The sequence below is a fragment of the Oncorhynchus nerka genome, linkage group LG28, assembly GCF_034236695.1.
Source record: "Oncorhynchus nerka isolate Pitt River linkage group LG28, Oner_Uvic_2.0, whole genome shotgun sequence".
Lineage (NCBI taxonomy): Eukaryota > Metazoa > Chordata > Actinopteri > Salmoniformes > Salmonidae > Oncorhynchus > Oncorhynchus nerka.
The window spans coordinates 20477934-20504521 of NC_088423.1; the positions used below are offsets into that span (position 1 = coordinate 20477934).

The 26588-nt window shown below is 44.1% G+C and overlaps 1 protein-coding gene across 6 annotated transcripts in view; it reads left to right on the top strand.

The window, feature by feature from the left end:
• rnf213b (ring finger protein 213b) overlaps positions 1 to 26588 on the top strand; it is a 79830-nt gene that overhangs the window by 39134 nt on the left and 14108 nt on the right. For 4 of the 6 annotated variants that reach the window (XM_065012682.1, XM_065012684.1, XM_065012683.1 and 1 more), the window contains 7 exons: positions 1057 to 1236; positions 1477 to 1622; positions 1970 to 2069; positions 20099 to 20210; positions 20504 to 20714; positions 20976 to 21181; positions 21461 to 21583. In XM_065012682.1, the coding sequence (XP_064868754.1) occupies positions 1057 to 1236; positions 1477 to 1622; positions 1970 to 2069; positions 20099 to 20210; positions 20504 to 20714; positions 20976 to 21181; positions 21461 to 21583 (1078 nt within the window). Of the gene's footprint in view, positions 1 to 1056; positions 1237 to 1476; positions 1623 to 1969; positions 2070 to 14673; positions 14721 to 14844; positions 14913 to 15950; positions 16114 to 16295; positions 16565 to 16729; positions 16876 to 17380; positions 18872 to 20098; positions 20211 to 20503; positions 20715 to 20975; positions 21182 to 21460; positions 21584 to 26588 lie in introns of those variants that run through there. The other 2 variants (XM_065012686.1, XM_065012687.1) reach the window with 2 other exon arrangements.

Sequence of the window (26588 nt, forward strand, 5' to 3'; positions counted from 1 at the left end):
GAGCGTCTGCGTTGCCAAGGGCTAAAATTGAAGTAATTCCTATGTCTGATGCAGATTGCGCTGCAAGTCCTGCCTCTCCCATCTCCTCATTGGTTTATAGAAGCAGGTACCTACGTGCCATCTCCTCATTGGTTATACCCACGTGGGTGATTGAAAGACGAACTGTTGCAGGTTGTCGTGGTAATACTATGAAAGTGTAGATGCCAATCACCATATAAGTTCAAAGATGAAAAAGCCTGGAAGGAGGAGAGATGACTAGAAACGATTCGATTGACCGTTTTATGTGTGGATTAATTGTTGGAGTAGAGGAACTTGTGCATTTCAGGTAAAATAACAACTCAATGTTTATATCCCAGGACAAATTAGCTAGCAACAGCAAGCTAGTTAAATAGGACAAATTAGCTAGCAATACAAAATAAATGTATGCACGATGGCGCACACGCGCGGCCAGTTTGGGTTCCGTGATAGCATTGCATATGGTGATGTTAGGCTTGTGTGCAGCTGCTCGGCCATGGAAACCCATTTTATGAAGCTCCCAAATAACAGTTATTGTGCTGACGTTGCTTCCAGAGGCAGTTTGGAACTTAGTTGTGAGTGTTGCAACTAAGGACAGACTATTTTTACGAGCTATGTGCTTTAGCACTCGGCTGAGCCGTTGTTGCTCCTAGACATTTCCACTTCACAATAACAGCACTTACAGTTGACTGGGGCAGCTCTAGCAGGGGAGAAATTTGACGAACTGACTTTTTGGAAAGGGGGCAACCTATGATGGTGCCACGTTGAAAGTCACTGAGCTCTTCAGTACGTGCCATTCTACTGCCAATGTTTGTCTATGGAGATTGTATGGCTGCATGCTCGATTTTATACACCTGTCAGCAATGGGTATAATTGAAATAGCCAAATACACCAATTTGAAAGGTTGTCCACATACTTTTGACCATTTAGTGTATCAGTGATTTCAGCTTCACATCACTTTAACAGTAAACTTGACATTTTCCACAGTATATTGAGCCATAGTTGTATTTCTTATTTCTCATGATACTTTCTATCTCCTAGGTTTGGCATCAATTGCCCAGTGTGCCTATCAGAGCTCAAAGAGCCATCCACCCTGCCCTGTGGACATGTCTTCTGTCTGTCCTGCCTCCAGAGCAGCCTCCAGACAGACAGGCATTACTGTCCCAAGTGCAGGGAAGACCTGCCACCAAACTTCCAACCCTCTGTATCTAAAACCATCAAGTGAGTTCAGAAACGGCCTTCAACATCCACCCTTCAACCATTTTACCTAATTTACCTTTTCTGAAGCGGGCATTTGTCTTTACCCCATCACACAGCACAAAGTTTATACAAATGGTAGTAGAAAGGTCTTTATGAATGTGACAGATGATATTTTCGTCAGTAAGTATTTCAGTGAAGCGTCCAGCATTCCCAGTGAATGAATTGACTCCAGTGCTGTGACAAACCCCTGTGTTATCTCAGGTCAGCCCTGCAGCAGCATGCAGAGATCAGGGGCTGCTGTAACTCCTTCTTCCTGGAGGTGGTTTCCCGATTCTGTCTGTCTGACGGGGAGAGCCCCAGAGAGGGTGTCGTAGAGCTGCTTTTCTCACTACTCATCTCTGCACAAGGTGAGTGCCCTGGAGGAGATGGGAAGCCATTTTGAGCTACTGTGTAGTGGCTGGAGCCAATTCATATATTACATCTACATGTTCTGATTTTGTATGCCTGATATTATACGTTTTTAATTTTGTCATACAATCGTTTTCGTTGCAAGTTAAAGCATAATGTTAGCTAGATAGCTAATGTTAACTGGCTGGGTCGCTAGCTAATATTGCATGTATGATCTTTGTAGTAATATTATCTCAAAAAGCCATTTGTATTGCTAGTTATAGCCTAATGTTAGCTTTAGAGTTCAACGTTTTGATTAAGAAAGGTCAGTGAATGAGACTTGTCATTTATGTGTGTGTGTTTGTAGGGAATGTATACAGGACCAGAGAGCTCACTCCCTTCCTAGAGTGTGTTGACAACAGTCCTGTTGTCCGCTCTGTACTACCTAAACTCCTGCTGCAATACAGGTACTTCAAAGTATACATTCTACTCTGACATCTACTAACATACGCACACATTTCTCTCACATTGTCTGTGAAAGAGTTGGCCTTACTCTATCACTTTATGGCTTTTTTGTTTTTAAGACCGATAAAAACTGCTCAAAAGTATTGTTTATTAATTTTATTTATTTAACCTTTATTTAACTAGGCAAGTCAGTTAAGAACAAATTGTTATTTAATGACGGCCTACCCCTATTTTATTTATAAAAAATAAAATCCAGAGTAAGTTAAAAACAAATTGTAGTTGTATTGATGGTAGTAGGGTTTTCATAGGCTATGGGGTTATAGTGACCTACTGTATTTTGAGGTGGTTTGTAGGTGTGGAGTTATTATAATGGGTTATAGTGGGCTAGTATAGTAGGCTAAAGTGAGTAATAAGCAGTGTTTCCCAACTCCGGTCCTCCAGTACACCCAAAAGTACATATTTGTGTTGTGGCCCCGGACTAGCACACCTGACTTTACTTGTCAACTGATCATCAAGCTCTTGACGAGTTGAATCCGGTGTTTTTGTCCGGGACTACAACACAAATTTGTGCTGTTGGGGTTACTTGAGGACCGGAGTTGGCAAATATTGTACTATAGCATAAGCCATAGAATGGGTTTTTAAGCTCTCAAAATGTTTTAGTTTGAACATTCTGATGGTTTTGTGGCAGTGATTTCGGTTTAGAATGTTGAAGCCTGCATTCTGTCATTTACAGTTTATGAGGGTGGCCTAGTGGTTAGAGCGTTGGACTAGTAACCGGAAGGTTGCAAGTTCAAACCCCCGAGCTGACAAGGTACAAATCTGTCATGCCGCCCCTGAACAGGCAGACTGTTCCTAGGCCGTCATTGAAAATAAGAATTTGTTCTTAACTGACTTGCCTAGTTAAATAAAGGTAAAATGAAAAAAAATTGGCATCGTTTCGTCCCACAAGCAGTAGGAGCTTTATAGTTATGTGATGACATCATGTACCTTCATAATTATTTGACAATGTGATGTAAAGCAACGTGATAACATGAAACTATACATGTGATCACGTGTGAAGTCTTCCAAAAACACATACTTCCACATCTGAAATTTCATGTGAAATCATGTGGTTTTTCGCTAAGGGGAATTCATCAAAAACAATGATGGGATTCAAGTCATATCACAGTACAATAAAATGCTTACTTGCATGTTCACTCTTGACAATATGACATAAGAATAATAAATATATAGAATAATATCTATATGGACTTGCAGCGCGATCTTCGTCAGAAATAGGAATGACTTCTATTTTAGCCTTTGACGCTCATGAGCAGTGTGGGTGCAATAATTGAATAACATGGATTTCTAAATGTATTGTGTGGTCAGCCTTTTAGATAGAACATCACAGCCCTGCCCGACCGTGGGGGGGGGGGGACAACTTGTGGTTACCCCATTTCTTTTTGTCTCCATGTTTTAGTAAATTAGAAAACAACATTTAAGAAAGTACAACGTCTAAAGATTACTTTTCAACATGACCTTTTCCTGAGCGTTCTCACTACTTAGAAAAACGTAATATTGTAGGGCTTCCCTCTTTTTCTTGATGGTGCTAGCAGCCACATGACTGAGTGAGAGCAAGCTAGCTACCCACCAGAACATTAAGCCAGCCAAGAGACCAACAACACAAGCAACCCACTCTTAGCTATGATGTGGGCGTGACCCACGGGTCAATACTGGGGCACCTCCTGTTCAGCCTGTACATTAATGATCTGCCTTCTGTCTGTACTCGGTCTGAAGTTCAAATGTATGCAGATGATACAGTGATATATGTGCATGCAAAGAGAAAACAAGCTGCACAAGAACTCACTACTGTAATGGTCCAGGTTACAAAGTGGCTCAGTGACTCGTGTTTGTACCTCAATGTGAAACAAACTGTTTGCACGTTCTTCACAAAGAGGGCAAACTGAGCCAGATGTCTGTGTCAGGGGAGAAGCTCCAGGTGGTATCGGATTTTAAGTACCTTGGCATCATACTTGATTCCAACCTCTTTTAAAAAGCATGTGAAAAGGGTCATTCAAATAACCAAATTCAACCTAGCTAATTTCCGATTATACGAAATTGTTTGACTACAGAGGTAGCAAAACTGTACTTCAAATCTATGATACTCCCCCACTTAACATACTGCTTGACTAGTTGGGACCAAGCTTGCTGTACAACATTAAGACCTATTCAGTCTGTCTACAGGCTCTTGGAGTGCTTGATAGGAAGCCCAATAGCCATCATCACTGTTACATCCTCAGAAAGCATGAGCTCCTGAGTTGGGAAAATCTTGTGCAATACACCGACACATGTCTTGTATTCAAGATTCTAAATGGCCTGGCTCCCCCTCCACTCAGTATTTTTGTTAAGCAGAAAACCCAAACATATGGCAGCAGATCCACAAGGTCTGCCATGAGAGGTGACTGTATAGTTCCCTTAAGGAAAAGCACATTTATTAAATCCGTTTTCTCTGTGAGAGCTTCCCATGTCTGGAATACACTGCCATCAGACACACATAACTGCACCACATATCACACTTTCACAAAATGCATAAAGACATGGCTAAAGGTCAATCAGATTTGTGAACATAATCCCTAGCTGTGTATTGCCGCTTTCCATGTTGCCTGTTGTCTGTAGCTTGTGAGGTGTGGAAACACTGTTGCTTTTATGAATTTTGTCTTGCTGCTTTTTGTTCTATGTTGCCATGTCTGTATGCTACGTCTTGCTTGTCCTACGTCTTGCTTGTCCTATGTTGCGCTGTCTGTATGCTATGTTGCCATTGTCTATATTGTAATTGTTTTTAATAACCTGCCCAAGGACTGCGGTTGAAAATTAGCCGGCTGGCTAAAACCGGCACTTTTCCTGAAACGTTGATTAATGTGCACTGTCCCTGTAAAAATAAAATAAAACTCAAAATTAACTCAAACCGGACAAACAAACTATACTAAACAAGTTAAATGTCCTACCTGTGTTGAAATATTTTACACACCCATAACTACGTGTAGCATACATGGATACAGGGTTCCCACATTTTTTTATATAAATGACAATTAGTATTTAGAAATCACTTCTAAATGTTATGCAGTAAAAACAGCTCAAAATATCCAAATTGGACTAAATGTAACGGTTTTCTAGGTGTGGTGAAGGAGAGTCGGACCAAAACGCAGCGTGTAGATTGCGATCCATGTTTAATCAAACATAAACACGAAATAACAAACACTACAAAACAATAAACGTAACGAAAACCGAAAGAGCCTATACTTGTCAACTAACACAGCGACAGGAACAAAGACACTAAGGACAATCACCCACGACAAACTCAAAGAATATGGCTGCCTAAATATGGTTCCCAATCAGAGACAACGATAAACACCTGCCTCTGAGAACCACTCCAGACAGCCATAGACTTTGCTAGATAACCCCACTAGCTACAATCCCAATACAATACACACCAAAACAAAACACACCACAATACAAAAACTCCATGCCACACCCAATACATGAAGAAAAACACAAAATACTTAGACCAGGGCGTGACAGAACCCCCCCCCACCCTAAGGTGCGGACTCCCGAACGCACCTCAAAACAATAGGGAGGGTCCGGGTGGGCGTCTGTCCATGGTGGCGGCTCCGGCGCGGGACGTGGAACCCACTCAGTCAATGTCTTAGTCCCCTCTCCTCGCGTCCCTGGATCATCCACCCTCGCCGCCGACCATGGCCTAGTAGTCCTCACCCAGAAACCCACTGGACTGAAGAGCAGATCGGTACTGAGGCAGCTCGGGAGTGAGAAAGCTCGGGAGTGAGAGGAAGCTCGGGAGTGAGAGGAAGCTCAGGCAGGTTGATGGATCTACCAAATCCTGGCTGGCTGGTGGTTCTGGCAGATCCTGGCTGACTGGCAGATCCTGGCTGACTAGCAGATCTGGCGGATCCTGGCCGACCGGCGGATCCTGGCCGACTGGAAGTTCTGGCAGATCCTGGCCGACTGGAAGTTCTGGCGGATCCTGGCCGACTGGAAGTTCTGGCGGATCCTGGCCGACTGGCACTTCTGGCGGATCCTGGCCGACTGGCACTTCTGGCGGATCCTGGCAGACTGGTGGATCCTGGCTGACTAGTGGATCTAACTGATCCTGACAGACTGGCGGCGCTGGGCAGACTGGCGGCGCTGGGCAGACTGGCGGCGCTGGGCAGCGTGGGCAGACTGGCGGCGCTGGGCAGACTGGCGGCGCTGGGCAGACTGGCGGCGCTGGGCAGACTGGCGGCGCCTTGCAGACTGACAGCTCCTTGCAGACTGACAGCTCTGGCTGCTCCTTGCACACTGGCAGCTCCATGCAGACTGGAAGCTCCATGCAGACTGGCAGCTCTGGCTGCTCCATGTAGACTGGCAGCTCTGGCTGCTCCATGCAGACTGGCTGCTCCATGCAGACTGGCAGCTCTGGCTGCTCCATGCAGACTGGCAGCTCTGGCTGCTCCATGCAGACTGGCAGCTCTGGCTGCTCCATGTAGACTGGCAGCTCTGGCTGCTCCATGCAGACTGGCTGCTTCATGCAGACTGGCAGCTCTGGCTGCTCAATGCAGACTGACAGCTCTGGCTGCTCAATGCAGACTGACAGCTCTGGCTGATCCATGCAGACTGACAGCTCTGGCTGATCCATGCAGACTGACAGCTCTGGCTGCTCCATGCAGACTGGCAGCTCTGGCTGCTCCATGCAGACTGGCAGCTCTGGCTGCTCCATGCAGACTGGCAGCTCTGGCTGCTCCATGCAGACTGGCAGCTCTGGCTGCTCCATGCAGACTGGCAGCTCTGACTGCTCCATGCAGGCTGACAGCTCTAGCTGCGCTGAACAGACAGGAGACTCCAGCAGCGCTGTAGAGGAGAAAGGCTCTGGCAGCGCTGGAGAGGCGAGGCGCACTGTAGGCCTGATGCGTGGTGCTGGTACTGGTGGTACTGAACCAAGAACACGCACAGGAAGCCTGGTGCGGGGAGCTGCTACCGGAGGGCTGGTGTGTGGAGGTGGCACCGGATGGGCTAGACCGTGAAGGCGTACTGGAGATCTTGAGAGCAGTGCTGGCACAGGACGTGCAAGGCTAGGGATGTGTACAGGAGGCCTGGTGCGTGAGGCTGGCACCAACTTCACCAGCCGACTAACATGCACCTCAGGACGAGTATGGAGCGCTAACCCAGGTGCCATCAAATCCCCGACACGTTCCGTCGGGCGAATTCCATGCAAAAAGCACCAACACAGCAACTCCCTCATTTCTCTCTCCTCCAATTTCCCCATTAACTCCTTCACAGTCTCTGCTTCGCTCACCTCCAACACCGGCTCTGGTTCTGGTCTCCTCCTTGGCTCCTCACGATAAACAGGGAGAGTTGGCTCAGGTCTGACTCCTGACTCCGCCACACTCTCCCTGAGCCCCCTCCCCAAGAAATTGATGATGATGATGATTCTCAGGCTTCCTTCCGAGTCGCCGTGCTGCCTCCTCATACCGGCGCCTCTCCGCTTTCACCGCCTCCAGTTCTTCTTTGGGGCGACGATATTCTCCAGGCTGAGCCCAGGGTCCTTCTCCGTTTAGGATTTCCTCCCATGTCCAGAAATCCTTATAGCGCATCTCCTCTTTGGGCTGCTCCTGCCTGTTGACACGCTGCTTGGTCCGTTGGTGGTGGGTGATTCTGTAACGGTTTTCTAGGTGTGGTGAAGGAGAGTCGGACCAAAACGCAGCGTGTAGATTGAGATCCATGTTTAATCAAACAAACGTAAACACGAAATAACACAAACACTACAAAACAATAAACGTAACGAAAACCGAAACAGCCTATACTTGTCAACTAACACAGTGCCAGGAACAAAGACACTAAGGACAATCACCCACGACAAACTCAAAGAATATGGCTGCCTAAATATGGTTCCCAATCAGAGACAACGATAAACACCTGCCTCTGATTGAGAACCACTCCAGACAGCCATAGACTTTGCTAGATAACCCCACTAGCTACAATCCCAATACAATACACACCAAAACCCCAAGACAAAACACACCACAATACAAAAACTCCATGCCACACCCTGGCCTGACCCAATACATGAAGAAAAACACAAAATACTTAGACCAGGGCGTGACACTAAAGTATTTACATTTTGCGGCATGTTACATTAGATAAATCATGACGGACATGACGAATATCTACTTTGTTAGATCAGATTTGTTGAATATATGCCAATCTGGTCTCAATGGAATGGTCTGCGTTCCATCAACCCCTTTACCGCATCCATTAGGCAACAGTACAGAATGTCAGCTTTTATTTGAGGGTATTTTCATGCATATCTGTTTTACCGTTTAGAAATTAAAGCAATTTATGTCCCTCCATTTGAAGCCTTAACACGCTGATCAATGTCTAAATGGGTTTACATGATAGCTCAGCTGAAACGAACACAGCTTGTTTCCAAAGCTTAGCAGGGTATATAGAGGTAGGCATCTGGATGGTAGACTCATTCTCACTGAAGTGCATTGTCTCTCGTATACCAGTAAGAGTCACTGTTTAAGCAGATGTTACTGCGAGTGTAGCAAAATGCTTATGTTTCTAGCTCCAACAGTGCAGTAATATCTAACAAGTAATATCTAACAAGTAATATCTAACAAGTAATATCTAACAAGTAATATCTAACAAGTAATATCTAACAATTTCACAACAATACACACAATCTAAAGGATGGAATTAAGAATATATAAATATTTGGACGAGCAATGTCAGAGCAGCATAGACTAGTAATAGTAGAATAGGATAGAATACAGTATATACATATGAGATGAGTAATGCAAAATATGTAAATTCAACGTAATTTCAGCAACCCAATATACAGTTTATTTAACATAAGATGAAAAATATATTTTTACGATTCTATGTGGAATTTTCTACGCAATTTCAACCTATGCATAGTTCTGATGATTATGTTGAAATGAGATTTGATTTAAACTGACTAACAGGTTGTTACATCAAAGTATTTAAGTTGAAGTTTTACCCTGTCAATGTTTACAATGCTGGTTCAAATGAAGCATGAACAGTACTGGTGTTTGACTTTTTTCAAATCCAATGTATTTACCACTTTGATTCCATGTCACAATACATTTACAAATTATGTTGAAATAATGTTGATTCAAGCAGTGTATGTCCAGTGGGAAGTATTTGGACAAATTCGCTTATAGTATATTAAAGTAGTCACAAGTATAGTAATTGGTCCCATAGTCCTAGCACGCATTGACTCCATCAAGCTTGTGACTCTCCAAACCTGTTGGATGCATTTACAGTTTGTTTTGGTTGTGTTTTGAATTATGTTTTACCCAATAGAAACTGAATGGTGAATATATTATGTAATTTTGTAGTCACTTTTATTGCAAGTAAGAATAGAATATGTTTCTGAATGTTTCTACATTCATGTGGATGCTACCATGATTCTAGAAAATCATGGATTAATCTTGAATAATGAGTGCGATGCCATTTAGAGGCACAAAGATCATACCTCCCCCAAATAAATGTTTTCTCACTCATCATTATTCATGAGTCCTTCATGCTTTTTCTTAAGATAATCCTGTTGATGCCCATGATTAATCAACTCCAGTCATCATTCACCTCTAGTTACTATTGGGCAAAACATACTGTATCCCAAAACAAAACCAAAACAAACCACAAATGCATCCAAAGAGTTTGTAGAGTCACAAGCTTGATAAAGGGAAAGGGTGATACCTAGTCAGTTGTACAACTGAATGCCTTCAACTGAAATGTGTCTTCCGCATTTAACCCAACCCCTCTGAATCAGAGAGGTGCGAGGGGCTGCCTTAATCCACATCCACTTCTTCAGCGCCGGCGGGAACTAGTCATTGCGTGCAAGGAATATGGGATCAAATACTACACTTTTGACTACTTTGATACATTATAAGCACATTTGTCCAAATACTTCTGACTTTTTCACTTCAGGGGACAATATACATAAAGTGCTTTCATTTCTAAATGGTAAAACAGTTGTGTATGAAATGCTGTGCTCTTATTTAGAAGCTCGATCTCACATGGGGGACCAGTACGAAAAAGTACATAAACGACTACTGTAAGTCGCTCTGGATAAGAGCTAAACAACTAAAATGTACAGTAATTCAAAAAATGTACTGCTGTCTCATATGAAACATTTGATCTCAAATTAAAATGCTGGAGTATAGAGACCTATTTTACAGTTTGGCTTCACTGTCCAATTAGATATGGAGGGGAGTGTAAGTCCAATAGCAGCAGTCATGGTGTGTAGTTCTAGTTCTCATAGCCAGTAGAACATTCTCACACACATTCTCTCACATACTCACACACATCTGACTTACATCTGGTTAGGGCAACAGGTGTTTTTCCAGTTTGCATTCTGGCTAGGCATGAAGATTAAGAACAATGCTCTTTGAGATGCCCTATGAAATCCACCATCACTCACCATGAGCAATCTGATCCATAATTTGTTTTGCTGTGCCTTCAGTGCGTAACATTGCTCTCATCCATGTAGGTCAAGATTCTTAACGAAAATATTATTCTTTGTCATCGTAGCTACTTTCCACCTTATTTACCTGCCAATAATATGTATACACTCAACACCATACTTTATATATTTGGACAGTGAAGCTACAGATTTTTATTTGGTTCTATAATCCAGCATTTTGGATTTGAGAACAAATGTTTCATATCAGGCAACGGTATTTTCTAGCGGTGGGCACCAATATTGATCATTCAATATGATAGTGTTTGACATCGATATGAGCAAGGCATATTGTGGTTAATTCTTCCTGTTGACCTATACTATTATGCAAAAAAAGCAGCATACTGTTCCTGCATGTACAAAACCCTCTTACAGACCTCTCAAAAATGTATTTGATAGCATAGCTAAATCTTTACCTAAATATGCTCCAGCTTTTTCACCTGCATCTGCTGACAGTCATGTAGGCCTATGTGGCACTTGTCTGAGGGGGTTCAGGTAGTTGCAAGGTAGGCTACAGCCTCATGTTGGGTCAATGCCAATCTACTGGTTTAATTTTCTTAAAAGAGGAATTCATAAATAGGGCCACCTGTACTCTCCAGGGTGTCGTCATCATCCTCCTTGTCTTGGGACACCTCTCCCTCAGCGGAATTGTCATCACCTACAGCAGGTGTGTCAAACTTATTTTGCCCCGGGGCTCACATTTGGTCTTCAACGAGGTCTGGAGGGCCGAACTGATAATTGGTTTCCTCGCTGTCAAAATAAGATAAAAATTGTCGATCAATTGTTTTTAAAATGTTGAATTCTCCCTGACTGTCTAGCATTCATTACAGTGATTATTAGTGAGCTGGACACTGTAAAGAAACTGTATGAATGTAGATACATTGTAATTGCTACACAATTTCAATTGGGTTTTAGTAAAAGGAATATGGGACCAAATACTACACTTTTGACTAATATGATAAGTGAATTTGTCCAAATACTTCTTCACATTGGGGGGACTAGATACATAAAGTGCTTTCATTTATAAATGGTAAAACAGATGTGTATGAAAATACCCTCAAATAAATAGGGACATTCTGTACTCTCTGAGAAATGTTATTTCACACACACACACACACACACACACACACACACACACACACACACACACACACACACACAAGGGACTAGTATGAAAATCTATGCACTCACTACTCTTAAGTTGCTCTTGATAAGAGTGTCTGCTTAATGATTAAAATGGAAACGTAAAATGTACTGTCCCCTCATATGAAACATTTGATCTCAAATTCAAAATGCTGGAGTATAGAGACACATTTGACATTTTGGCTTCATTGTCCAATTATATATGGGGAGGGGGCAGCAGTCCAATAGCAGCAGTCATGGTGTGTAGTTCTCAGAGCCAGTAGGACATTCGGAGCCTTTCTACTCACACACAGCTCACTTACAATTGGTTAGGGCAACAGGTGTCTTTCCAGTTTGCATTCTGGCTAGGCATGATGACAATGCTGTCACCCATTGTGTACATCTAATCCCCCCCAAACTTAACTCTGGAACTCGAAGCCAGTTCGACTGCATTTTTTCATTGTTCCACTCTTATCGGGGACTGATCAGGTGTGTGTGCAATTAATTATGAGGTCGACAGATAACCAGCAGGCTCCGGACCTCATAGGGTAAGAGTTGAATACCCCTGCTTTAAACCACCATTAATTTTAACAGGCCTGCAGTGTATGTTAACACGTCTGCAGTGTATGTTAACACGTCTGCAGTGTATGTTAACACGCCTGCAGTGTATGTTAACACGTCTGCAGTGTATGTTAACACGTCTGCAGTGTATGTTAACACGTCTGCAGTGTATGTTAACACGCCTGCAGTGTATGTTAACACGTCTGCAGTGTATGTTAACACGTCTGCAGTGTATGTTAACACGTCTGCAGTGTATGTTAACACGCCTGCAGTGTATGTTAACACGTCTGCAGTGTATGTTAACACGCCTGCAGTGTATGTTAACACGCCTGCAGTGTATGTTAACACGCCTGCAGTGTATGTTAACACGTCTGCAGTGTATGTTAACACGCCTGCAGTGTATGTTAACACGTCTGCAGTGTTTGTTTTTAGATTTTTATTTTAAATGGTTGTTTCAGTTCATTTTTAGACTTGATTTAGTAGTTTTTATTCAGTCTCAGTTTGATAAAAACATTTCTATTTAATGTTTATATTATTTAGTTAGTTTTAGTGTTGGACAGAAAGTAGACCTATGCATGTAGGCTTTTACATTAATGTGGATACTATCATGATTACGAATAATCCTATATGAATCTTGAATAAGGATGAGTGGAAACATTACAGAGGCATAAATATCATCCCCCCCAACCCCAAAATGCCTCACCTGTTAATGTAATGGTGAGAGGTTATTATGTCATGGAGGTATGATATTTGTGTGTATGTAGCGTTCTCACTCATTTCTTATTCACGATTCATTCAGCACTATCCGTAATCATGGAAGCATCCACATTAATGTAGAAGTGTTTAGAAACATATTATATTCTTATTTACAATACAAGTGACTCCAAAATGACACAATACATTATTTACCATTCATTTGTATTGGGCACAAAATAATCTGAAACACAACCAAAACAAACAGCAAATGCATTCAACAAGTTTGTAGTCACAAGCTTGAAGTAGTCATTACTTGATTTGAATATGGGACCAAATACTTAACTTTTTACTACTTGAATACACATAAGAAAATTTGTCCCTATACTTTTGGTCCCCTAAAATGGGGAACTATGTACATGTTGTAATTTCTAAACGGTTCGCCCGATATGGACGAACATACCTTCAAATTAAGTAAAGCTTACAGTCTGTATCATTTCAAATCCAAAGTGCTGGAGTACAGAGCCAACACAACAAAAAAAGTGTCACAGTCCTAATAACTTTGGAGCTCACTGTAGGTACAACAGATGAAAGGGGAAGATGCAAGCAGTCTATTGTAATACCTTGATGTTCCTAAACAGACTTCCTACAGTCACTGACATCTTTCTTTGAATGGGCGTCGCACGTAAGCCTAATGAGTCCAAACTTTTCACAGAAGATGCATGTAAAAAAATATTTAAAAAATGAAAAATTGGAATGTCTGACTTTTGCTGCTCATGATATTTTAATAAAACATTGGTTATAGGCTACTGTGTACCTACGCTGGCAAAATAGATGTCATAACCAATTGCGTTACCACTAATACCAGCTTTTGGCGAGTCTTAAATATCACCAGTAGCGCTGCTTGAAGTTGGCGCCCATTTTTTAAGGACACATCTCAAATATTTACACCCCTCCCACCTCAGCGCAAGCGAGCTGTTATAAGACAGGTAAATTACCAACCCTGGAGCCAGGTTTGGAAAATAGCAGTACCAGTCAAAAGTTTGAACACACCTACTCATTCCAGGTTTTTTATTTATTTTTACTATTTTCCACATTGTAGAATAATAGTGAAGACATCCAAACTAGGAAATAACACATATGGAATCATGTAGTAACCAAAAAAGTGTTAAACAAATCAACATATATTTTATATTTGAGGTTCTTCAAAACCTTGATGACAGCTTTGCACACTCTTGGCATTCTCTCAACCAGCTTCATGAGGTAGTCACCTGGAAAGCATTTCAATTAACAGGTGTGCCTTGTTAAAGGTTAATTTGTGGAATTTCTTTCCTTAATGCGTTTGAGCCAATCAGTTGTGTTATAACAAGGTCGGGGGGTATACAGAATATAGACCTATTTGGTAAAATACCATATAGCAAGAACAGATCAAATTAGAAAAGAGAAACGACAGTCCATCATTACTTTAAGACATGAAGGTCAGTCAATCCGAGAATGCCAAGAGTGGGCAAATCTGTCATCAAAGCAAAGGGTGGCTACTTTGAAGAACCTCAGATCTCAAATATATTTTGATATTTTTAACAGTTTTTTGGTCACTACATGATCCCATATGTATTATTTCATAGTTTTGATCACTTCACTATTATTCTACAATGTTGAAAATAGTAATATGCCATACATATAAGCCATACATATAAGACAAATGTGCCAAGCCAACAGGACTACATAGAAGAACGAACGGGTGAATGCACAGAAACAGGTGAGCTCATCTTACACATTTGGTTGTAGAATACAAAATGTAAAATGTCAATGAATACAAAATGTCAGATGTAAATCAAGCCAGTTTTGAATAAGGGCATAATGATATTCATGTTTGCTCCTAGATTTTAATGGACAAGGAGCTTCTGACAATGGGGAATCAAATGAAGGTTCTTGTGGTTCTTCTGTGGATGTTGAGTATGGACTTTATCCACTTTGTATGATGATGATTGTGTTACTATTTTACATATACATTTCATTTAGCTGATCTTGATTCCCTCCCCCCGGCGGTGGCAGCATGACACAACAATGAGGCTTTAAGCACTTAAATAGAATACACAATCTCATATTTTGAGGCCACAGGGCTTTACAGGAATTGCTTGTGCTTGGTTTTCAACCTCTCTGTCTATTCCCTGCAGCCATTTATACCACTCCAGCCACCACATCAACAACCCTTGGGGAGTTTACATTACCTCCAATAACTGATTTGAATCCACTTCCTCTCTGACTGACTGAATTGTAACTGACAAACCATCTCTCATCTTAATGAGATGTTATGTTATATATGTAGCCTGGAAAATGCATTATCGCTAAGAGCCGTTTTAGGTGGGTCTTAAATGTCCTAACTTGCGCTGCCTGAAATTGTCACTTTGGCAGATGTTTTTAAGAACACACCTCAGACATTGCCATACCTCCCACCTTAGTGCAAACAAGCTGATGGTATACAGGTAAAAATAAAAACGTCCTAAAATAGGTCACACACTTCAATTCAATTTATATTGTGTTAATATCACTGGATAAGTAGTTATTTTGGAACAGAACTGTTTTCATCCATTTTATAGTTTTATTCTCACATTCCATGCATGGCTTACTTCACAGGACTTTCCATAAAGCTTGTATACACATTTTTAGATAGACACACATCCTCTTGAGGTAAGAAAACTATTTAGATTAGACCTACAACCTACAACTTTCCCTTTAATCACTCAGCTCAGCGCGGAGTGGGTGTGGCATATAAAATTATTAAATTGTTATTAGATAGTGGTTTCATCAAAGCACCAGCCATTGCAACTGCTTAACATGAGTTTCTGACCTTGTATTTTCATCTAAAGTCAGCTTTGCTGAAATCCAGGTGCAGATATCACACTATAGGTTTCCAATCAAAATTCTTCTTTTAATTCCTATGGCAAATGTGGAGTATTTATTTTCAATATTCTCTATTTTATGTCAGTGTGTGACATCACTCCTGTCAACAACAAAATAGTGGGAGGTCAAGATGCCCCTGCAGGAAGTTGGCCCTGGCAGGCAAGCCTCCAAGAATCTGGCAGCCACGTTTGTGGTGGGTCCCTCGTCAACAAGGAGTGGGTGATGTCTGCAGCCCACTGCTTCTCCAGGTGAGTTAGTGTGAGATACAGGGAACATAAAGGTTCTAGCACAAAGGAATATGTAAAAAAATATATATATAAAAAAAATTGTAATGCAGCTGAAATAAGTTGTTCAAAATGTAATTGTCCATTAATTCTGTGTTAATCTTCTATTTTGTCACTTTGATGTGTCTTTTTCTTTTCCAACAAAGCGCAAGCCCAAACGGTTGGAGCATTATCCTTGGTCGACGGAACCAGCAGGGCAGTAACCCCAACGAAGTGTCCACAACTGTGGATGAGATCATTTTACATCCAGCTTACAATGGAAGCACACATGACAACGACATTGCTCTGCTCACACTCTCCACACCGGTTAACTTCACTGATTACATCTTTCCCATCTGTCTGGCAGCAAGTGACAGTGTTTTCCACCAGGCCACTGAGAGCTGGGTGACTGGCTGGGGCAATGCCAATGAAGGAGGTGAGGACACGTTAATTATCCATTGTAGGAGATGTTGATGAGATGATGTCTTATGTGAAACAGTATCCCCAGTGGCCATAAGTGCACATTGATTTGTATTGTTATTATTAGAATTGAAATTGACAATTTAAAGATCTCCCATTACTAGTCTTTTGTTTCCTTCAGATCCCCTACCCCCACCCCAGACTCTGCAAGAAGTGGAGGTTCCAGTTGTGGGGAACACAGAGTGTGACTACCTGAATGGGGTCGGCTCAATCACAGACAACATGCTCTGTGCTGGTGTTCTGGAAGGGGGCAAGGACTCATGTCAGGTAAAGTCCATGCTAACCTATCTTCTTGTAAAGGCCAGAGGGGCTTTACTTGTCTCATAGCGTTTTAGCAACTCCTTGTGGCGGGCCGGGCACCTGCAGGCTGACTTCGCTCGGCAGTTGAACGGTGTTTCCTCTGACACATTGGTGCAGCTGGCTTCCGGGTTAAGCGAGCGGGTGTTAAGAAGTGCAGCTTAGCGGGTCATGTTTCGGAGGACGCATGACTCGACCTTCGCCTCTCCCGAGCCCGTTGGGGAGTTGCAGCAATGAGACAAGATCATAATCACGAAATTAGGGAGAAAAAGGGTGTTAAAATAGAAAAAGAAATATAATTAATAGAACGGGCGTCCCCATTCAAGTCAAAGATACACCCATCCTATTTATTCTGTTTCTATGCATGAAATCTGATCAGATAACTTTTGTAGAACTGGGCCCTGTTCCAATCCATTTCCTAGAGCCTGCCTTCTTTTAATTACTTTGAGAGACTTACCTTGCTCTATCTTCTCAGGGTGACTCAGGAGATCCAATGGTGGTTGAACAGAACTCCGTCTGGGTCTAGTCTGGTGTTGTTAGTTGGGGTTATGGCTGCGCTCGGCCTAATCTCCCTGGGGTCTACACCAGAGTGTCCAGTTACCAGTCCTGGATCAACTCCCAGATCACCACCGACCAACCAGGCTTTGTGGAGTTTAAATCCAGTGGGGAAGATGCTGACAGCAGTTACATCTGTCCTACTGTCGACCCCACTGACACAGATTCAATTTTTGATAATGGGCAGAGTTTGTTCGGCTCCCTTTATATGCTGAGCGCCTTGTTCATTATGGTGTTTCTTACCATTTAAAGAATTGATTCCTACAATCAAGGGCGGGGTTTTATTGGCAGCCTGAGTCCATGTACTATTAGTTCGGGAGATTTGTCTTTCATAGTAAAGGCTGATGAGCCCTGGGAAAACAAGAGTGGGGAAGGAGGTAACCTAATGCCTAAAGTTCTATCCAGTGTATGTGCAATTCCGTCTTTGAGTTACCCCAGATCTGCTCCCCTTTTCCCTGGGCACATCTTCCTGAGTGAGTGTTGTTTTCAATGGGCCTTACTATTGTATTGATTTATTTGTGAAGATGGATAACTTGAAATATATATTTACCTATTCATTTAAGGGGCAATAAGAGGTTGAAACAAACACACACCCTGCTTTGGTTAACAGCTGAGGGATAGGGCTGGAGAAATGTAACTCAAATTCATAGACAGAGCTTTAGATGCAAGGAGTGACTGATGGCTTTAACAATGTTTTGTAAGGTTTACAATGTTGCTTTACAATGATTTTGTTTACAGACAATAGAGTAAAACATGCTTATATTTTCGCTTTTGATGAAGTAAGACAGTTGCACTAAGGCCATGAGGAATTTTAAGTTGTATTGTTCTAGAATGAATGGCTATATATCTTTAAAGACGCACTCCAGTCTCCTTTTCATTTTTCATTACTTAACAAAAGTCACATCTCTGTAGGTGGTCCAGGTATCCTCATGACATAGCAAAAGGGCGAGTCAGATGACGTCCAGTAAACCCATCAGACCAACTTATTTAATGGCCAACTCTCGAAGTTTGCAGTTGTGTCTAAAAAAAAACAGAAAAATTGCTGGAGAGTGTCTGATCATTTAAGTCTAAAAATGGTTGTACCATTCCCAGATTTCCCATTTAATATTTAACAAATTACATATCCTTTTGCTTTGAAAGCTGTATAACAATGCAAAATCAAAGATCTTTATGGCCTAGTGGTTAGTGGCGCAGCCCCCAGAGCACACGTTGTGTCGGCGTGGGTACTGCCTACATGACACACTGTTGTCTCTTGTCTTTCCTGTCTCCTCTTTCTATCTTCCCTATCAATAAAGCATGGGTAACACTATATTTTAATCAGGTTCACATTTTAACCAACCCTGAAGAAGGCACTGCGTTACCGAAATGTTGGTTATGAGGTTTACCCATTAAATTGTTGGGCGCATACATAGTGCGACTTTCTTTATTTGTTATTATACAAAGCACACATTTTAACCACTACTAAGTCGTTTCTAAGTTTGTATGTACTGTATCAGTCAACTTTGGACACACCTACTCATTCCAGGTTTTTCCCCCCAACTACATCTACATTGTAGAATAATAGTGAAGACATCAAAACTATGAAATAACATATGAAATCATGTAGTAACCAAACAAGTGTTAAACAAGTCAAAAAATATTTTATATTTAAGATTCTTCCCATAATGCTTGTTGACTGAACATTCCAAATGACCATGGCAATTATGCATCACAGTAGTAATGAGAACAGGACATTTCCTAAAGTAAATATGTGTGCTTGCTAGTTTTGCGTATTTATGGTTGTGAAATAGTAGTAGCAGTGGTAGTCACGGCAGTGGTAATGGTAGTAGTAGTAATAATAGGGTTTTCATAGGCTATGGATTAGTTATAGTGACATACTGTATTTTGAGGTGCTTTGTAGGTGTGGAGTTATTATAGTGGGATAGTATAGGAGGCTACAGTGAGTGCTATAGCATCATAAGCGATAGAATGTGTTTTTTAGCTCTCAAATATTTTAGTTTGAACATTCTGAAAGGGCTGTGGCAGTGATAGTTTGGAATGTTAGAGCCTGCACTCCACCATTAAAATGAATGGGGACACAAAAAGCTTTATAGTTTATGAAATATGAATGGTAGCAAAAAGCTGTGTTGAAGCAACCTAAGTTGAGTCAGTCTGTACATTTCAATCTTGTAAAAAAGTGGAAACGCTTCAAGAGCAGTGACGAATCAAAATGTTGCCTTTGAAGTCTCTGGAACTTTTATCCATATTTAAACAGTTATATTTCAAAAAGTACAAACAGCATCAACATTCTTTTGAAGAGCAATCTAAGTTGAGTTGGTTTGGTGTTTGTAACGGTTCAAAAGCAGTGGCGAATCCAACCACTTCCCATTCAAGCATATGGAGCTTTTATGCACATTTAAAACCGTTACAGTTCAAAAAGTTAAAATGGTATCACAAAGCTTTAAACAAGCAGCAGTTGGTAGCTTTTATGGTTTTGGTACTAATGTTGGCAATGGAAGGCAACTTATGAGAAGTATTAATCATTTCTAAAGTCGGCTTGGCTTTCAGCAAGCATACCTAATAAATACTTTGAGAAAACATAATAAAACCAGAACGTCTTTAGGTAAGGAGCCATTTCCTCATATTGTATTTGTCTCAGTTTTGAGCAGGTGAAAGGTCACATCCAGAACTACTTACAGAGCCTAGAGAAGAACATCTTGGAGAGGGAGGATCACACTGAGCTCTACCTGCTCTTTGTCAACTGCTTCCAGGTTACACAGACCTCTACAATATTACTTGACACATTAATGACATTCACATTTATATTGTAGTCATTTAGGAGATCTTATCCAGAGCGACTTACAGTTAGTGCATTCATCTTAAATGCCCAGTGCAGTCAAAAATCAGTTTTTCCTGTGATTTGTGTCACATTCTACAACAGCTGATTAAACTAACACTGTAAAGTGTGAGGGTTAGTTCAAGAAAAGAAAGAGTGTTATTTTATTATTTTGATTTGATTTGATTGATTGATCGATTGACTGATTGACTGTTTCTTGTATGTCAGGATTCCCTGCAGTGTTCTGGAAGTTTAGTGATGGAGGAGGGGAGAGAGCAGCAGAGGAAACTGCAGGAGGACACACTGTTCCTGGGTAGGCTAGCCAGGAAGCAGATCCCTGGAAGACTGGAGGACCCAGCTGAGTTCCTGCTGAGCATGGCTCGTCTGAGGCTCTGCCTGGGCACCGCTGCCCACCTGCTACAGAAGGCTGTGGCCCAGGGTGAGTAATATAGCAGACTGGGGATTTATTGTCACTTAAATCGTAGATTGAGCCTTTTAATCACCATTAATCTAGACTGTAGTACCATTTATTCAACTGGAAGCATTGTGAATATTTTATGAGGTCACTTCATTGTATTTAGTCTTTTAAATGTTTTTTTTTTAAGTATACATATTTTTTATATATTTTTGCATGCATGTTTTTATGCTCCATCTGTTACATAGTTGAAATTCTGTTATTAAATATGAAGTACATTTCCAGATGCTGCTGGTGGGGCAGGTGATGATGTGGAGGCTCAGTACCTGTCTCAGGTGAAGGCAGTGTGTGAGTACGGAGGTAACGACTGGTTCAGAGTGTTCCTGCTGAGAGCGGTCAATAGACAGGCGGGGATAGACTGTGTCCTGGCCCTGATGCACAGATCCTCATCCTGGGGATGGGCCTTCCCTTCAGAGGTCCTCCGACTCCAGGTACTACCAGACTGGATATTATATTATTTCTAGTTACTTACAGTGGAATTCTTTGCTATTCCATCTAGTTGAGGAAGCCTATTATGATCTCCTCTTGCATTAACCATGGTGACAGACATCTTCAAGCAAACAACATAACAATAATGAGGTACCTGCAAGATGCGAGGTTGATCATGATCATCCTATCAAATTAAATTAATAATAAATATTTGTTGGCCAAATGCTGTCCACACCTTATAGGCCCTTACACATCCTACTTTCACATGTTGTGTTTCTCAGAGGCTGATTCCAGCAGAGGTGGACCGGTTCCTGTGCTGTGGTCCGTCATACCAGGCCCTGAGGGACGGGGTGACTCAGGCCCTGCTAGACACTCATACTGACCCCCTTCGGACAACGCTGCAGGTCAGCGTCCTTACCACACATCCCTGGAACATAGAGATGTAGTTTATCACAGTGTTCTAAAAAATAGTGTTCTAATGGTGTTACCCTCTTTACATTGTACGTCTTTTTGATAAAAGCGTCTGCTAAATGACAAAAATGTTCTTTGTAATGTCAAAGCTGCGACATTGGAGAAAGACACAAACAAGCTAAGGGGGACAGTCAATAAGATTGAAACCTAAGTTAATGAACTTAAAAAGGAGAACATCATTCTGAGAGTAGCCTTACTTGACATACAGACTAGATCCATTAGAGAGAATCTTTTTAATTAATCTTTTTTAACTTTTTAATGGTACGTTTACAAACATATTTTGATAAATAGAATTGAAACTTGTGTCTCATTATGGTAAGTGGTGAAATAAGTTTAGCCAGTTATAATTGTTATGGCTTATATATAATAAGAAAAGACGATCAGTATTTACCTGGCTAAAAGAGAAGGAATATAATATCTATTGTTTACAGGAAACTCATTCAACAATTTTAGATGAAGTTTTGTGGAAAAAGGACTGGGGGTGAAATATATTTCTCCCATGGGCAAAGAAATTCAAAAAGGGTGATGATATTAATTAAGAGTCTGTAATGCTCCGAGTGTCGTGGGTGTGGAGTCAAATGCAGGAGACAGAGTTCAATGCTGTGCGTCTTTTAATAGCACCAACGCACCACAGGGTGCTCACAAAAAGTTGCGTTCCCAACCACAGGGAATCAAAAAGTACAATAGAAAAAATCACGACTCGGCACTAACACGTACCTCTATAACAGAGCCGAAGGTTAATCCCGCACAACAACCAGGCGGGCCGGCTGTCTAATAAAGACAAACTAATTAAACATGAACAGGTGCTACCACTAAACATACAAGGAGGGGGAGGAAAAACAATCAGTGGCAGCTAATAGGCCGGTGACGACGACCACCGAGCGCCACCCGCCCGGGAAGGGGAAACACCCTCGGTCGGACTCGTGACAGTACCCCCCCCTGACGCGCGGCTCCCCAGCGCGCCCACACCGGCCTCGAGGTCGCCCCGGAGGACGAGGTGCAGGGCGATCCGGATGGAGGCGATGGAAATCCCTCAACATGGATGGATCCAAGATGTCCCCCACCGGTACCCAGCACCTCTCCTCCGGACCGTACCCCTCCCAGTCCACGAGGTACTGCAGGCCCCTCACCCGGCGTCTTGAGTCCAGAATGACCCGAATCGTGTACGCCGGGGACCCCTCGATGTCCAGAGGGGGGGGACCTCCGGTACCTCACTGTCCTGCAGGGGACCAGCTACCACCGGCCTGAGGAGAGACACATGAAACGAGGGGTTAATACGATAATAGGAAGGGAGTTGTAATCGATAACACACCTCGTTTATCCTCCTCAGGACTTTAAACGGCCCTACACACTGCGGACCCAGCTTCCGGCAGGGCAAGCGGAGAGGTAGGTTTCGGGTCGAGAGCCAGACCCTGTCCCCCGGTACAAACACGGGGGCCTCACTGCGGTGGCGGTCAGCACTCCTCTTCTGCCGTCCACTTGCTTGTCGGAGAGATTCCTGGACGGCCCTCCAGGTCTCCTTGGAGCGCTGTACCCATTCCTCCACCGCAGGAGCCTCGGTCTGGCTCGGATGCCATGGTGCCAGGACCGGCTGGTACCCCAACACACACTGAAAAGGGGACACGTTAGTAGAGGAGTGGCGTAGTGAGTTCTGAGCCATTTCAGCCCAGGGAATGTATCGTGCCCACTCCCCTGGCCGATCCTGGCAATACGACCGCAGAAACCTACCCACTTCCTGGTTCATTCTCTCCACCTGCCCATTACTCTCGGGGTGATAACCGGAGGTCAGGCTGACAGAGACCCCCAAGCGTTCCATGAACGCTCTCCATACCCGAGACGTGAATTGGGGGCCCCGATCAGAAACGATGTCCTCCGGCACCCCGTAGTGCCAAAAGACATGGGTGAATAATGCCTCCGCAGTCTGTAGGGCTGTAGGGATACCGGGCAACGGGAGGAGACGGCAGGACTTAGAGAACCGATCCACAATCACTAGAACCGTGGTGTTCCCCTGAGACGGCGGAAGATCGGTCAGGAAATCTATGGACAGATGTGACCATGGCCGCTGTGGAACGGGGAGGGGTTGTAGCTTCCCTCTAGGAAGGTGCCTAGGAGCCTTACTCTGAGCGCACACTGAACAGGAGGAGACATAACCCTTAACGTCCTTAGACAACGTAGGCCACCAATACCTCCCCTGAAGGCTCCCCACTGTCCTCGTCACCCCAGGGTGACCCGAGGAGGGTAGGACGTGAGCCCACCGAATCAGTTTGTCCCGAACACCAAGCGGCACGTACCTTCGCCCCGCTGGACACTGAGGAGGCGCGGGTTCAGCCCGTAACGCCCGCTCGATGTCCGAGTCCACCTCCCATACCACTGGGGCTACCAGCTTTGAGGCGGGAAGGATGGGAGTAGGTTCGGTGGACCCATCCTCCGTGTCGTAAAGGCGGGACAGTGCGTCAGCCTTCACGTTCTGGGAGCCCGGTCTATAAGACAAAGTAAACCTGAACCGGGTGAAGAATATGGCCCACCTTGCCTGACGTGGGTTAAGTCTCCTAGCTGCCCGAATATACTCCAGATTCTGGTGGTCGGTCCAGATGAGAAAAGGGTGCTTAGCCCCCTCAAGCCAGTGTCTCCACACCTTCAGAGCTCTAACCACCGCTAGCAACTCCCGGTCCCCCACATCATAGTTACGCTCCGCTGGGCTGAGCTTCCTTGACAAGAAAGCGCAGGGGCGGAGTTTTGGTGGCGTACCCGAGCGCTGTGATAGCACGGCACCCACCCCAGCCTCGGACGCATCCACCTCCACTATGAATGCTAGAGAGGGGTCCGGATGCGCCAACACGGGTGCATCAGTGAACAGCGCCTTCAACTTGTTGAATGCTCTGTCCGCCTCTGCTGACCACTGCAACCGCACCGTGCCCCCCTTCAGCAGTGAGGTGATGGGAGCAGCTATCTGGCCAAAACCCCGGATAAACCTCCGGTAGTAATTGGCAAAACCCAAAAACCGCTGCACCTCCTTTACCGTGGTTGGAGTCGGCCAATTATGCACGGCCCTAATGCGGTCCCCCTCCATCACTACCCCCGAGGTGGAAATGCGATATCCCAGAAAAGAGACGGCTCGTTTAGAGAACACGCATTTCTCAGCCTTGACGTATAGGTCATGCTCCAGCAGTCTACCAAGCACCTTGCGCACCAGAGACACATGCGCGGTGTGAGTGGCCGAGTAGATCAGAATGTCATCGATATAAACAACCACTCCCTGCCCGCACAGGTCCCTGAGAATCTCGTCTACAAAGGATTGAAAAACGGCTGGAGCATTTTTTAACCCATACGGCATGACGAGGTACTCATAGTGGCCGGATGTAGTACTAAATGCGGTTTTCCACTCGTCTCCCTTCCGAATACGCACCAGACTATACGCGCTCCTGAGATCCAGTTTTGTGAAGAACTGCGCTCCGTGGAACGATTCCACCGCCGTAGCGATGAGAGGTAGAGGGTAACTATACCCCACTGTGATGGCGTTTAGACCTCTATAATCGATACACGGACGCAAGCCTCCCTCCTTTTTCCTCACAAAAAAGAAACTCGAGGAGACGGGTGAAATGGAGGGCCGAATGTACCCCTGTCCCAGCGCCTCCGTGACATATGTCTCCATTGCCAACGTCTCCTCCTGGGACAGCGGGTACACGTGACTCTTGGGAAGCGCAGCGTCTACCTGGAGATCTATCGTGCAATCCCTTCCCGGTCGATAAGGTGGTAATTTAGTCGCTTTCACTTTACTGAAAGCGATTGCCAAATCGGCATACTCGGGGGGAATGCACACCGTGGAACCCTGGTCTGGACTCTCCACCGACGTGGCACCGATGGAAACTCCCAAACACCTTCCAGAACACTCCTCTGACCACCCCTGGAGAACCCCCTGTCTCCACGAAATTTTAGGATTGTGCCGGGCCAGCCAGGGAGTCCCCAGCACCACTGGAAACGCAGGCGAATCAATAATAAAAAAAACTGATACGCTCCCTATGATTCCCCTGCCAGTGGGACCGTGGTCTCCCTGACCATCCCTGACCCTAATGGCCGGCTATCTAGGGAGTGCACGGGGAAAGGAGAATCTATTGGCACCAGCGGAACCCCTAACTTAAGGGCGAGTCCGCGATCCATAAAGTTCCCAGCTGCGCCTGAATCGACTAGCGCCCTATGCTGGGAAGAGGGAAAAAAATGAAAAGAGGTTAAGACAAACATGTGGCCAACAAGGGGTTCTGGGTGAGTTTAATGCTGACTCACCTGGGGTGACCGAGAAGCGTTCCGCCTGCCATCTCTACTCCCAGACGGACCCCCCCAGCACCGATCAGACGTGTGTCCTCTCCGACCACAGTTGGTGCAGGGAAGGCCTCCTCCTCCGGTACCCCTCGGTGTAGCCCCTCCCAACTCCATTGGAATGGGAGCGGAGGGGCTGGGTGGTGGAACGCACAGAACCCTCTCTGAACGCCCGCGGGCAGCCAGCAGACTATCCAGTCGAATGGACATGTCAATCAGCTGATCCAGTGACAGAGTGGTGTCCCGACACGCTAACTCCCGGCGGACGTCCTCTCGGAGACTACACCTGTAGTGGTCCATAAGGGCCCTGTCGTTCCACCCAGATCCGGCTGCCAAGGTCCGGAACTCCAGCGCGTAATCCTGGGCGCTCCTCCTCTCCTGCCTGAGATGAAATAGTCGTTCTCCCACCGCTCGGCCGTCTAGAGGGTGATCAAACACGGCACGGAAGCGGCAGGAAAACTCTGTGTAGTCCTCCCTCGCTGAGTCTGGGCCATTCCAGACTGCGTTCGCCCACTCCAGAGCACGACCCGTGAGGCAGGAGATGAGGACACTCACCCTCTCTGCTCCTGAGGGAGTGGGTCTGATGGTGGCCAGGTATAGCTCCAGCTGAAGCAGAAACCCCTG